The sequence below is a fragment of the Brassica napus genome, chromosome C1, assembly GCF_020379485.1.
Source record: "Brassica napus cultivar Da-Ae chromosome C1, Da-Ae, whole genome shotgun sequence".
NCBI classification, from domain to species: Eukaryota; Viridiplantae; Streptophyta; class Magnoliopsida; order Brassicales; family Brassicaceae; genus Brassica; species Brassica napus.
In genome coordinates, this window is record NC_063444.1 from 41,485,197 (window position 1) to 41,498,485 (window position 13,289).

At 38.4% G+C, this 13,289-nt stretch overlaps 3 protein-coding genes and 1 long non-coding RNA gene across 11 annotated transcripts; 2 read left to right on the plus strand and 2 right to left on the minus strand.

Moving 5' to 3' along the window:
• Nucleotides 1-253: 253 nt before the first annotated feature.
• LOC106390284 lies at nucleotides 254-3,205 on the minus strand. Of its 5 annotated transcripts, none has more exons than XR_007318033.1 (10): nucleotides 2,913-3,205; nucleotides 2,670-2,739; nucleotides 2,368-2,519; nucleotides 2,091-2,191; nucleotides 1,692-2,012; nucleotides 1,538-1,610; nucleotides 1,005-1,095; nucleotides 763-880; nucleotides 538-661; nucleotides 254-444 (listed from the first exon to the last, which is right to left on the minus strand). It is a non-coding gene; the product is annotated as an uncharacterized LOC106390284 (long non-coding RNA). The 5 variants fall into 5 exon arrangements; XR_007318034.1 differs by having other exon boundaries at nucleotides 2,368-2,516; nucleotides 2,913-3,204; XR_002655369.2 differs by having other exon boundaries at nucleotides 2,091-2,196; nucleotides 2,913-3,190.
• A 2,772-nt stretch (nucleotides 3,206-5,977) lies between these two features.
• Nucleotides 5,978-8,623, plus strand: LOC106390281 (autophagy-related protein 13b-like). 4 transcript variants are annotated; one of them, XM_022695183.2, is made up of 4 exons: nucleotides 5,978-6,340; nucleotides 6,475-7,720; nucleotides 7,807-7,988; nucleotides 8,069-8,623. In XM_022695183.2, the coding sequence occupies exons 2-4, from the start codon at nucleotides 6,500-6,502 to the stop codon at nucleotides 8,442-8,444; spliced, it is 1,779 nt and encodes a 592-aa protein (XP_022550904.1). In that variant the 5' UTR covers nucleotides 5,978-6,340; nucleotides 6,475-6,499; the 3' UTR covers nucleotides 8,445-8,623. The 4 variants fall into 4 exon arrangements, with proteins under 4 accessions (XP_022550904.1, XP_013686165.1, XP_013686164.1 ...); XM_013830711.3 differs by having other exon boundaries at nucleotides 6,481-7,720; XM_013830710.3 differs by having other exon boundaries at nucleotides 5,979-6,327; nucleotides 6,481-7,720.
• A 586-nt stretch (nucleotides 8,624-9,209) lies between these two features.
• LOC106390282 (probable serine/threonine-protein kinase WNK6) lies at nucleotides 9,210-12,452 on the plus strand. The gene is made up of 8 exons (XM_013830712.3): nucleotides 9,210-9,461; nucleotides 9,893-10,009; nucleotides 10,087-10,124; nucleotides 10,246-10,473; nucleotides 10,555-10,775; nucleotides 10,886-11,043; nucleotides 11,176-11,599; nucleotides 11,675-12,452. Exons 2-8 carry the CDS (start codon nucleotides 9,923-9,925, stop codon nucleotides 12,229-12,231), a joined length of 1,713 nt encoding a protein of 570 aa, XP_013686166.1. The 5' UTR covers nucleotides 9,210-9,461; nucleotides 9,893-9,922; the 3' UTR covers nucleotides 12,232-12,452.
• Nucleotides 12,453-12,587: 135 nt separating this feature from the next.
• LOC106390283 (putative 60S ribosomal protein L30-1) lies at nucleotides 12,588-13,289 on the minus strand. The gene is made up of 2 exons (XM_013830714.3): nucleotides 13,044-13,289; nucleotides 12,588-12,942 (listed from the first exon to the last, which is right to left on the minus strand). Exons 1-2 carry the CDS (start codon nucleotides 13,168-13,170, stop codon nucleotides 12,731-12,733), a joined length of 339 nt encoding a protein of 112 aa, XP_013686168.1. The 5' UTR covers nucleotides 13,171-13,289; the 3' UTR covers nucleotides 12,588-12,730.

Sequence of the window (13,289 nt, forward strand, 5' to 3'; positions counted from 1 at the left end):
TTGAATCAGAGAAACAAATCAGGTCTTTTACTTCGTGGGATATCGCAGTTTCCATAGCTGCCTTCAATGCCAGCGCTTCCGCAATCAGCACAGATGCTACCACTTCATTTGAAGCTGAGCCCCCGTCTAGCGTAGTTCCGTCTGGTTTCAAACAAATCCATCCCAAGCCTCCTGCACCTGTGGAGTTGTTCCAAGCGGCATCGGAGTAACAGGAGAAGATATTGTTGTTTACCTGAGGGGCGGCTGGAGTATGTATTCGATCTGTTTTGCTTTGACAGTCTTTGAGCGAATCAGAGGGGATTCCACTTGAAGTTTTCAAACAGAACAGTCTCAAAAGATTCATACTATACCTCCACCTCTACGCCATATGCATCTTGAACAGGGACACTCTACGTCTTCCAACTTCGTACTGCAAGAGTTTCTCCAGAAGAAACAGTGGCAAGCCTGCAATTGGCAAAAAGGTCAGGACCTTGGCATTGTTCACAAAAACGTTCTTACTAAGGCAATAGTACCATATCACTGATTCCACTCTCGTACCTGCACGGAACAACGGTGTTTTTTTTTTTCACAGGAAATAAACCTAAGGCCATCAGGAGCTTCTGTTATGCTCCCAAATTTCGAGCTAAGATACGAGACACCTGACTCGACACACGCCACACACCTATGAAACATGAATAAGGTATTATATATCTAATCAGGAGATGAACAATAGCTAGTGAAATAGTTTCTCCAGAGATGAATAGTGTAACCATTTTTCATTACCTCCTCAAGAGCCAAGTTATAAATTCAATCTCTTGACAGAATCTGTAATGATTTTACGACTTTCTTCTGCGCTGATTTCCGGTGGAATTTTGACTCTGATACTTCTAATAACCATCACCTAAAGATGAAAATAAAAACACACACACACACGTTATTAGATTAAAAGAACACCATGCCTTCAAAAATGAACTTCGAAAAAGAGAAAGTTCATAAATCATAACATTTGAAGTTTATTCTCTCACTTTCGCATTTCTGTGAACTAGGAAATTGAAAAGAAATTTGATTGCTCCAACTATAATTCTGAGATGGGACTTGAATTCACTGCAACAGAAACTGAATAAAAAAGAAAGGCAACTATTATTAGGACATGTGAGTAGCAAAGATAAGCGAAATGGTATCTACTTAGTTCTCATAACTGCTCCCACAAGTGGAACATAGTCTCAGCTCTAGAGTGATGTCAGATACCTCAAGTGCCTCACAAGTAAGTTTAAATTTGACCCTTTTTGAAGTTTCCAAAGCTAGTCCAAATAATCAAGCGAATGAGAACACTGTGACATATAAGTACTTTTCTGTTTCTGAGACTACTAATGAGAACATAATTTTGGACTCTTTTTGTGTCTCTGCCAATTTAGAGTTCCATGGTCTGACATGGACATGGACTCTGCCATTTTAGAGCTCTATGATCTGATTATGCAATTAGACACTTAGATTCTTACTTAATCCCTAAATGGTTTCAATTTAGAACTTAAATTTCTAAAGTTTTAGTGGAAATAACTTATGCATATTCCTTTTTTGTCGTATCGCCAACTGCTCCTGCAAAATTGGATCTCATGACTGTGATGTAAGCCCTGAACCAAACATAAAAAAAATTATGGATTCTATCTTATTAAATGGTGTGTGGTAACAAAGATGTAAATCTAAATATATACCTGAGAAAAAATACCAAGACTACTTGAGTCACCAAAGAGGACGGATTAAATAGTGTGTCGTATCGCCTTGTCTTTGGCTAGAATCCAGATTCATTGAATGTACTTGTGCTTTTTATAGGTCAGGACACAGAAAACAAAAAAAGACATTGTGTGTGGTGGCCTCTTGAACATAACCGACCTGATGAGTGTCTTTGATTGGTAAAAACTTCTCGTTCAGTTTATCTAATTCCAGACCTTCTACAAGGTGAACAGCTTGATCTGACAGCAACGCAAGCTCGGTCTCAGGTGCTGAATTTTAAGAAAAAGTTGATAATTCTTTTCCTGCAAATCAAATTATCGTATTGAAACACGCACCAACAACACTGTAAGATTTACTAAAATTAGCTATCGTTCACCAACCTAGCTGAAGCCCCGTATGATGCTTTCCCATGAGAAGACTTGATAGTGGAGTCATCACACCCAGTAGTACAGCTGTCACAAGATGTCTCTTTCACAAACATCTGACCTGAGAAGCGATTGATTATAATCAAATTAAAAAAAAAAAAAAAAGAAAAACAAGGTCGAATCAAATAAGAGGCTGAAATCGAACTCAGGAAACAATCTGAAGAACCATTAACTGCTTAGCTATAAGAATACATAATGCACTTAAAGCAACAGAGATGAAGAGAAACTATACCTTGATCTGCCATGACTACCGCAATTAGAAGTGGCAATAACCACTGATCTTGTTGTGAGCTCTTAGTATGTATGTATGTGTGCATATGAATGTATGTATGTGTCAATATATGCATTCCTCTGAGAAGAACACTAAACTAAGTCTCTGCTCTGCTGCACAAGAAAGACACGCAACATCAATTAGTGAAAAAAGGAATCGAAAGGGCTAAAGCAAAAATTGACTTGAACAGACAGTTTTCTAGAAGCTTCGTGATCAATTCCGAAGATCAAAAACAGTGATCCTATGGTGTGAGATTATTATACCTTTTCTCAAAGAAACCATTAAACATCAGCTAATAGGAGTCTTCATCCATGGAAGATGTTAATTTTTTTTCTGGAATTGAGAAAAGACGAAGGAAGGTGAGAGAGAAGCAAGAGTAACTGAGAAGAAGAATCTAATCGATTAAAAACACGTAAAAAAGATTCAACCCCTAAAAATAACAACAATCGCAAGGAAATAGGAATCAAACCAAAACTCTAATTTCAATTTCGGATTCAAAATCGTACCGTTCAAGCCAAGATCAATCTCTCTCTCTAAACGGCTATATCTTCTTCCTCTTGAGCATCTCTTTACAATGATTCATTTTAATCCGTTATCTTGAATTATATACTATCAAATTTTAATTTGAAAACCAAATGCCCAAAATATATCCTAAGGCTGGCCCGTTTCGTTAATGTAATTTTATGGGTGATTAACCTTTTTGCCTTTTTTTCTTTTAAAAATCCAGTGAAATAAACTTAAAACACTTTTCAATAATGTATCTCTTCATATTTTATTATTTTATGTATAAAAAATTTAAAAATATTTATAGGATCTCATTAAGCCAGATAAAGTAAAAACTAAAAATGAAGTATGAACAAAATACGTCGGACAGTTCGCCCTAGAGACTTTTTTTCTCTGGCACACCGTCCAAGGCACTGTTTCAAGGTCACCCTCCGATCTCCATGGATTCACACTGCAAGGTCATCTCTGTCATCGTCTCCTTCCAAACCTCCATTTAAGAAGCTATGCTTCTCCTCGTCGGGTTGTTGCTGCAACACTGGTCTCTCTTTCTCGTCCATTAATCTATGTTTTATCTCAGAGATTTTCTAACTTAATGTTAGGTGATGAGTTGATATCCTTAGTTTGGTATCTTGAACTCTCTTGTGGTTTGTCTCTGTGTCTCGCCTTGGCCTTGGTGCGCCCTTTTACTGCAGTATTCAGTCTTTTTACTGTTTTGTGCAGTTCTACCTTTGTGGTACTCAAGTCATTATATGTTCAGTTGTGGCAACTTGATGGAGTGATGCCTCACATATCCATTCATCATGTGAATCGGGTTTTGCTGGACAGTTATTGTTTGGTTTCCTCCTTTATGGAGGTTGTTCCTCTCTCAATTTCATCATCTACCTTGTGTGGTTTTGTTGCAGGGAATCTAATGTTGAAGATTAGAAATACTTCTAACACTAAAGTTCTAATCAAAGGCTTTGTAGCTATGTTGAAGATTGTTGATTGTGCACTTGTTGCTGCTTCAATCCTGGGAGTTATATCACTGATTGTGGTCTCTAATTTCCAAGGCTTCGTTTCACTTTACAGCTCGATGGTCGTTGAGATCAGAGGACTTCTCGACGTCATTAGTTGTTTAAGCATTTTGTATGCCCCTATCCTTCTATGTTGTATTTGTTTCCTTGTAATAGTTGTTTGTTTAGCCTAGATGGCTCTGTTTTCATGTTCCATAAACACTCTCTCCATGAATGGAGAGTAAAAATCTATAAAAGTTGAGGTTTGTCCAAAAAAAAAAGAAGTATGAACAAATTGCTTATTTTGTGTTTGTAGTAAACTGGTAATTAGTAAGAAAATAAATCTACTCTTTCATAGAGAAAGATTTGATGACATTGTTGGCAACAGCCAACAGCCAACAATGTACTATGTTGTTCTTGAAATACTAAAGCGCAGATCAAGGATGTGTGGAGCATTGTTGTAGTGATCACATGATTCACATCTATGTGTGGAAGACGACCTTTTTGGGACAAAACAGAAGATAGTGTGTTTAAGGAGGTGTGTAGTTTGAATTCCATTTTTTGGGTGTTTTCTAAACATTTTCTTGTTAAATTATTAATTTTGTTTCTTGTTTAACATAGATAGTACAGAAGAAGTCGGATTTTTTGCTTAAACCATGGCAGAGATTATGAGCAAGAACTCTGAAGGATTTTGTTAAGAAGTTACTTGCAAAAGACTCACGAGAACGGCTAACTGCTACACAAGCCCTATGTATGTGTGGTTTATTGCTTATGGAATACTTCAACTTAATTATGTCTTCAACACTAATGCTGTTTTTTTCACTCACTTGTCTTTTGTAGCACATGAGTGGGTTAGAGAAGGCGATAATGCAACCTGACATCCAAGACAAACCAATGTAACTGAATGATAATAACAACTCACATACGACGTTTTGGGGGATTATACGTTCAAGTGATACTGAATGTATTTTGTTTTTATTTTCTACTCAAAGCTACTTTTATCGTAAGTCAACCAATCCATTCCACTATTTAATATACATATTTGTTTCGATTTTGATGAACCCTTGAGAACCTCCTAACGAAGGTGTTTAAATAACCTAATCAAAATCATGTTTAAAAACGATCTTGAGAATCATAGTCTATAAGGTTTAAGTTCTTAACTCAAATTTCCAACACCCACCAAGAAAATACAACCTTGACTGGAGCTTAAACATCATATATAATTTAGCAAAACCAACCTTAGGTTTCTAACTTAATCAACGATAAAACCCCACAACAAAAAATATAAAACGAATCTCAGAGAGTAAAAAAAAGTTACTTGTTGTTAAGTTTGGATCAAGAAAACTGAGAAATAACAATCTCTTGAGACGTAGACAAAATTAAGCTATTAGATTGCAGCCTCTCTGGTCTCCATTGCCATGTCCCACCCATGGTCCCATAGTTTGATGAGAAGATGATAAAAATGTTGAAAGGTTCTTATATTCCCCTTCCATCTAATTAGCAATCAGATGTTTCAAAGTTGTGTATGTTCCAAAGCCATTGTCTTTGTATGTCTATAGAGCCACTATCATTAATTTAAATTTGTTTAGAAAACATATATTTTGTTCTTATGAATTAACAACAAAAACATATCAAAACTTTAGATAAACCAAACTAGTTTTCTTTTTTTGAACTTTTAAACCAAACTAGTTGAACAAAATGGAGTTGGTTCAGTGGTAAATATAGTCTCTTTCAAAACAAATCAACAAATCTTATAGGTAATTAACTCTTTTCCTAAGGAAAAATGACTTTATCTAAATAAATTAATTTATATACTGTCAATGTATCATATCTAGAAACACATTTATTATACATCCATATCTCATGTAATGACAAAACTAAATCAATTGCATCAATTTCTTTTAGTCAGTTGCAACAGATTTTCCTTAATAACATTTTACTAAATATAACAATTTTTTGATTGGCCAAGCAAACGATTTAAAAAAAAGGTTTTCACCTTGGAGCCATAATTGGTATATTCGTAACTTCCCTCACCTAAGAATGACCCACTCCAAAAGCAAAAATAATAAATTCGAAAGAAGAAAAAAAAACAAATTGAAAGTATAAGTGTGGATCGAACGAGTCATGAAGAAGATATCATATCATCACCGTCTCTGAATAAACAAAGTAAGAATAGAACGAGCAAAGTGTTTGAAGTTCGAAAGTCGACAAAACCTCACTTGATTCAAATTCAGTTTCGGTTTCTAAGGATTTAAAGCCGCAAGACAAAACAAGTTTTCTCTTTTTTTTTTCCCTTTTCCTCGTTAGGGTTCTTTCAATTTTGCCGATAAAATCGTGAAAAAAACCAAAAAAACAGTTCAAAGAAGAAGACGAAGATAGTCTTCGACGTTTAAAGGAGCGACACAGGCGAGGAAAGGAATCGGTGGTGAGTCGATAAGGTTATGATGCTTAAAGTTTAGGTTTTGGGTTTTGTGTACTCTGTTCTGGGTTTTGTAGATGATCCTTAAAAGTTTAGGTTTTTACTGGAGATATTGTTCTGTTCGATTAGTTAATTTTTAGTATTGATTCCCAGGAACAGTGTCTTCAGTCCCAAAAAGATGAACAGGAGTAGCAGCAATTCAGAAGGTGCTAAAGCAGAGCAGATCATATTCGAGTTCTTCGCCAAAAGCCTCCACATAATCCTCGAATCAAGGACTCCTTTCATGTCTTCAAGAAACTTCAGCGGTGACCAGATGATCTGCTCCCCTTCCCCTTCCTCCTCCTCTTCATCTTCCTCTAGCGTCAGGCCTCGCGACAAATGGTTCAACCTAGCCCTCAGAGAATGCCCTGCAGCCTTAGAGAGTTTCGACATCGGCCGCAGAAGCAGCCTCGAGCCTCTGGTCGTCGATGTAGTTCTTGTAGCGAGACAACCATTTGTTGGTGATCAAATGAGTTTGTCAGATCAAGATGAGTTAGCGTGCGAGACAAAGAACGAGCAAGTGATAGAGAGGTGGTTGGTGCAGTACGATAACAGAAAGGTTAGGGAAGCTTCTGCTTCTCGGTCGAGTAGTAGTAACAGTAAGTTGCAAGTGATGTATAAGAAAGCAACTCTGCTTCTGAGATCACTCTTTGTGATGGTTAGGCTCTTACCTGCTTACAAGATCTTCCGAGCGCTCAACTCCTCCGGACAGATCTGCAAGTTTAAGCTCGTCCCTAAGGTCCCCACCATTGTCGAGCCGTTCACTCGCAGAGAAGAGGCGGAGATGCAGAAGTTCGCTTTCGCTCCGGTTGACACCGTCTGCGGTAGGCTTTGCATGTCGGTGTTGTATCGTTCTCTCTCTGACGTGAGCTGTGAACACTCGGCTCCTGTCTCTCCGACGTTTATAACGGATTACGTTGGGAGTCCTTTGGCTGATCCGTTGAAGAGGTTCCCTTCTCTGCCTCTTTCTTACGGTTCGCCTCCGTTGCTGGCGTTTCAGAGGCGGCATAGCTGGAGTTTCGATAGGTTCAAGGCCTCCTCTCCTCCGCCTTCGGTTTCTTGCTCGCCGTCTCCTACACGGTCGGATTCGCAAGCGTTGGTTCGTCGCCTTCCTGATATACCTACTGGTCGTAGGAAGGATGAAGAGGGAGATTTCTCCCCTCCTTGCTCTCCTTCAGGACCTGTCTCGAGAGGCATCACGCGTACTGAGAGTGCTCCTGTGAGAATCCCGGCTCCTAGTTTTGAGTCCAAGCAAAACTTGGTGGCGCCTTCTCCTCGTTTGAAACTGTTGAGACAAGCTTCTTTGAAGCCTGTGAGGAACAGTGGTGGTGCTGTTGAATCTGGAGCAGGATTGGAGAAGGTTAACTAACTCTCTCTCCACGTGTTTATCTTTTTTTTTTTCATTATGTGGTTGAACCTATGTATTGTTTTGTTTTTCTCTTTTAGCTGTTTCTTTATGGGAGAGAAGAATTTAGGAGGAGCGCTGGAGTGAGGCTATCTACTAACAGCTCACCGAGGATATCGTTTTCTCGAAGTTCCAGTAGATCATACCAAGAAGATTTTGATGATAATGACTTCCCTTGCCCGTTTGATGTTGAGTATGACGAGATTACTGATCCTAGCAGCAGGTATGGTCTTCAAAAAGTGACAAATCTCACTTTGATTTTGGAACTGCGTGTATGAAACTGATCTTGCTTTATTATTGCAGACCAGGGTCTTTCGACCAGAGAGGAGATATACATGAACCACCACTAGAGTCGAGCGGCTCCTACCCAAAGAAGTCACAAGATGCTGCAGTTGGTGCTCTTGTGAATATGCTGAAGAAAGCTCCGCCTCTTAGGCAAGACGTCTCTGAAACTTCCATACCTGAGATTTACTGGAACAACAACAAGAAACCTGCAGGGGCTCACGATGTGGCAGCGGCGTCTATGACAGCGTCGGGGATTGCTCTGGCGGCAAAGACAACAGCGGATGCGTTGGAAGAGTTGAGGTCGTACAAGGAAATGAAGAATGTGTTGCTTAGCCAATCCACAATGGGTTCTTCCTCAGTTACTACTTCACCCTTTGCTGTTTCAGGATCTTAACCCTTTCGGGTTTCGGTTTGTTTCTGGTTAGTTTCGGTATTGGTGTTTTGGTTTTGATTACATAATGTGCCTTTAAGCTCTCGTAAGTTTGATATTGGTCGGTGTCCATGTAAATAAACTTTGTACCCCAAAAAAATAACAAAAAACTCTGTAAATAAATGGTAAACCTTTTAAAAAAATATAATATATATATATATATATAAATAGTGTTTTTTTATCAAATGCTTTAAATAGTGTAAAAATATTATTTACATGGGAAAAACAAACTCTGGTGCCCTACCTCATTTTATTATGTGCGCTTTTTAAATGGATAGAATATATAGTTTTATGATGAATAAACAAATCTTTTTTCTTGGCACTTGTATGTCAAAAAAAAGAGAGAGGATATCAGTACAAGCTTTAAACATCAACCTCAGCATATATGTACATAAACTCGCCATTACAGTGAAAAAAAATGCACCTTTCTAGCTTCTTTACCAACAAATAATTCAGGATCACCGGTTTGGTTAGCAGTCATTGATGAATCCTCAACGGTTGAAGAAGACGATGTATTAGGCTTATCGTGTCGGTGTTGAATAGGAAAAGAAAAACAATTGTTTGTCCATCTTTTCTCATATGGTTTGGTCATTGACTTGGTGGTGTTTTGGTCACACAATGAAATATTTTTATTCATGTACAATAATAATTGAGCTTATGAGAGATATTTGGCTATTTTCGTAACAAGAGAGATTACAACGTGAGCAATTAAATGCCACATGTATTGTTGACACGTCATATTGTATGGGCAGGAGAATGGTTTCTCTGTTTTTAGAACAACTTGAAATTTTTCATTTATTTGTAATTTATTTATAAATAAAGGAATTAAAAATAGAGGGGGTGATAAACTTGAAACAAACACTTGTTGGTTCTATTTCCCCCAGATTTTTTTCTCAGTTAGGGTTTCGGATCATTGTTCCTCTCCGTCTCCTTCTCACGTTAGCGATTTGATCATAAACACAGCAAACGCTTCATCTCTAGGTAAAATTCAAAACCGGAGCTCAGAATCATATATATATATATATATATATATATCATTTTGCTGGATTTAATTTGGCGATCGTCGTGCGTTTTGAATGCATGGACATGGTTCTCTCAATCTCAATGGTTGTTTTTTATTATATATATTAATGATGGAATGAGTCAATGGTAATTGTATCTGGAATCTGACTGTTGACCGTAATGCAATCTGGGAAAGAAGAAGAAGAAGAGGAATATTGAATTGTGTTTAAAAATAAAAAAAAAATTAAAGTTAGACGAGCTTCACTTGATTCTTCTTTTTCTTTTCAATTGATCTGAGCTGGTTTATTAAAGGACTAATGTCGTCTTTGAATATTCGTTCGAATCTTAAGGATTTGTTTATAAGATTCTGTGCGTATTTCGCTGATCGTTTATGTTCTAACCTCTTACAGGTGGATACCTTTTCAAATTGTGAGAATAATATGGAAGGTGCGGAGGATACTGCTCCAATTCATGAGCCTCCTGACCCTGAAGTCCTCGAAGTTGATCCTACTCTTCGTTATATTCGGGTATTTTATTAAAAAAGTTTTGATTTTTATTGTGTGTGTGCTGCTTAAAGTCTCTTTTATCTTGTGGAACTTATCAGTATAAAGAGGTTATCGGAAAAGGCGCTTTCAAGACAGTGTATCCTTTCCTCTCTTCCTTTATTATCTGTGACAAAAGATTATTCTTTTGTAATAAGAGATACTTCTTATATCATGTTTTATGTTCTGCATTGTTTGTAACCTTAACTTGAAGAAAACAGTTACAAGGCTTTCGATGAAGTTGATGGGATTGAAGTCGCGTGGAACCAAGTCCGAATTGATGATGTTTTGCAGTCTCCAAACTCCTTGGAGAGGCTCTACTCTGAAGTGCGTCTTTTGAAATCGTTGAAGCACAGTAACATCATCAGGTTCTATAACTCTTGGATCGATGATAAGAACAAGACTGTTAACATCATAACTGAGCTTTTCACTTCAGGGAGTCTCAGGCAGTACGTATCTCTTTACCACACAACACTTTGACTTCTCTTTTTTTCTATTGTGGAGTTTCAAGTAACTCTTTTTGGATGTAGTTACCGCAAGAAACACAGGAAGGTGAATATGAAGGCCGTCAAGTGTTGGGCGAGACAGATTTTAATGGGTTTGAGATATCTCCACACTCAAGTGCCACCCATTATACACAGAGATCTCAAGTGCGATAACATCTTTATCAATGGCAACCATGGAGAAGTCAAAATAGGAGATCTTGGCCTAGCCACTGTCATGGAGCAAGCTCATGCCAAGAGTGTCATTGGTATAGTTTCTCTTTCCCGTTGCTTACCTATTCGCATTTCTCCTTTAACCAAACTTTGTTGAATTTAATCATAGCTATGTTCTTTCTGTCACTTTTTGGTTACTATATAGGAACCCCTGAGTTTATGGCACCTGAGCTTTACGATGAGATCTACACCGAGCTAGCTGATATCTATTCATTTGGGATGTGTATGTTGGAGATGGTGACATTTGAATACCCATATTGTGAGTGCAGAAACTCTGCTCAGATCTACAAGAAGGTCTCATCGGTGAGTTAGAAACAAAAGTCATATATCCCATATTATACTAGTTTAGTGACTACGTTGTTCAAAAAAAAAAAAAAAAAAAAAACTAGTTTAGTGACTACATTTTAACCCAATCTTGTTCTTGGTGATTTCAAGGGGATAAAACCTGCCTCACTCTCCAGGGTTCAAGACCCAGAAGTAAAGCAGTTCATTGAGAAGTGCTTACTCCCTGCATCCGAGAGGCTATCAGCCAAAGAGCTTCTATTGGACCCTTTTCTTCAGGTGAATGGTTTAACGATGAACAACCCTCTGCCACTACCCGACATTGTAATGCCTAAAGAAGGTGCGTTTGGAGAGCGTTGCCTTATGTCTGAAGGCCCTCCTGCAACACGGCCTAGTAAACCCACGTCTATGGATCTCGATGAAGACAGTAACCTGCCGATTGTTACTTTTAGCGACAACTCGGGATCCAGGTGTATCGAGGTCAGACGCGCAAAGAGAGGGAATTTCTTTGTCCTCAAGGGTGAAGAAAACGATGAGCAGTCTGTCTCGCTGATTCTTCGTATAGTCGATGAGAATGGTGAGCGTTTTGGGTTGTTAAATACGTTTCATTTGTGTACATTCTGAAACTTAATGCTACTGTTTCTTGTTGCAGGACGAGTGAGGAACATTCATTTCCTGTTCTATCAAGAAGGTGACACTGCTTCCAAGGTGTCGAGTGAGATGGTTGAGCAACTCGAGTTAACTGACCAGAACGTCACGTTTATAGCGGAACTGATCGACATACTGCTTGTCAACATGATACCCACATGGAAAACTGATGTCACGGTCGATCATCTCATCCATTCGCAGCTTAATCAGAGCTCGAGAAGTCATCAGAACGAAGCTAAGCCACAGAGTCAAGAGGAGAGCACTTTTCACGATGCTTGCGAGTCGGTTAGACACTCTTGGACTTCGGATTGCCCACGTTCAGAAGAGGAGGAAAAGCAGTTTGTCGATGCAATTAAAGGAGAAAACGGGAGTGACAACCAAGAAGCAGAGGAGGCAACCGAACCGGTGAGTTTGGAGGAAGAAGAGAGGTTAAGACAGGAACTGGAGGAGATAGAGGCTAAGTATCAGGAAGAGATGAAAGAGATAGCAAAGAAAAGAGAAGAAGCAATAATGGAGACGAAGAGAAAGTTATCTCAGAAGAAGGTAGAACAAGCTGGTTAAGTAGTTAAAAAAAAAAAAAACACAACAAAGACATCATTGGTGGTTTTCTTTTTTATTTTCCGAGTTTAATTTGTTTCTTGAACAAGAACAAGCACTTCGCTCTCCCTGAAAAGTGTAGAAAGTTTCCTACAGTGTGAAGAGTTTTGCATTGTTTTGTTGTTTCTTAAATGTTGGAGGTTGGAAGCTTTTTTGATTTCGTCAAATGATGTTAGAACATGTAAGAGATTGGTTTTGTTGTGTGAAGGTGATGATTTGAACGGAGCATTACAAACTAAACCATTGGCTGTAATAGAATAGAAATTGAGTTTTCCATTTGAATGGAGACGATAATAATACCTTAAACCATAAGGAGGAGATTAGAGAAACCAAAATATCATTAACCATAAGGAGTTTTAGAAACCAAAAACAACCTACTAACAATCTTTGAATAAGACATAAGAGTTTCATAAAGCAGAGAGATAGGATAACAAAAACATAACAGCTCGTTCAAAAATCAGATTCACTGGTCTCCAGGAAGTGACTTGATGATGTCGGAATCACCAGGATCAACAATGCTGAGGCATGAGACACGGAAGTACTTTCCACAAGCGGTACCCAAATCGACATTGTTGCCATTGTAGTGATGAACACCAACTTTAGCAAGCATAGCGTAGTACTCAATCTCTGATCTCCTCAACGGAGGGCAGTTGCTAGAGATAAGAATCAACTTACCTATAAATTAAAATTGAAAAATCCCTCTTTAACCATTTACCTAACAGAGTTTTTACGAATACTAATCACAATTAAATCGAGTCGGTGAAGAAAGTGTTTACCTTTGGAGCTGCGAAGAGACTTGAGGACAGATTTGTAGCCGAGAGTGTACTTTCCACTCTTCATGACCAGAGCTAATCTGCTGTTGATTCCCTCATGGGACTTCTTCGTCTTCTTTGCCGCTACCATTTTCTCAACGCCGGGAAGAGTCGCAAATCGCCGAGTTAACAAGAAGAGAGGCCTTCGGGGATGACGAAGAAGCTGTTGGGCGGCGCAAAATGAGAAGTTAAATAGAGAGAGACGAAGGA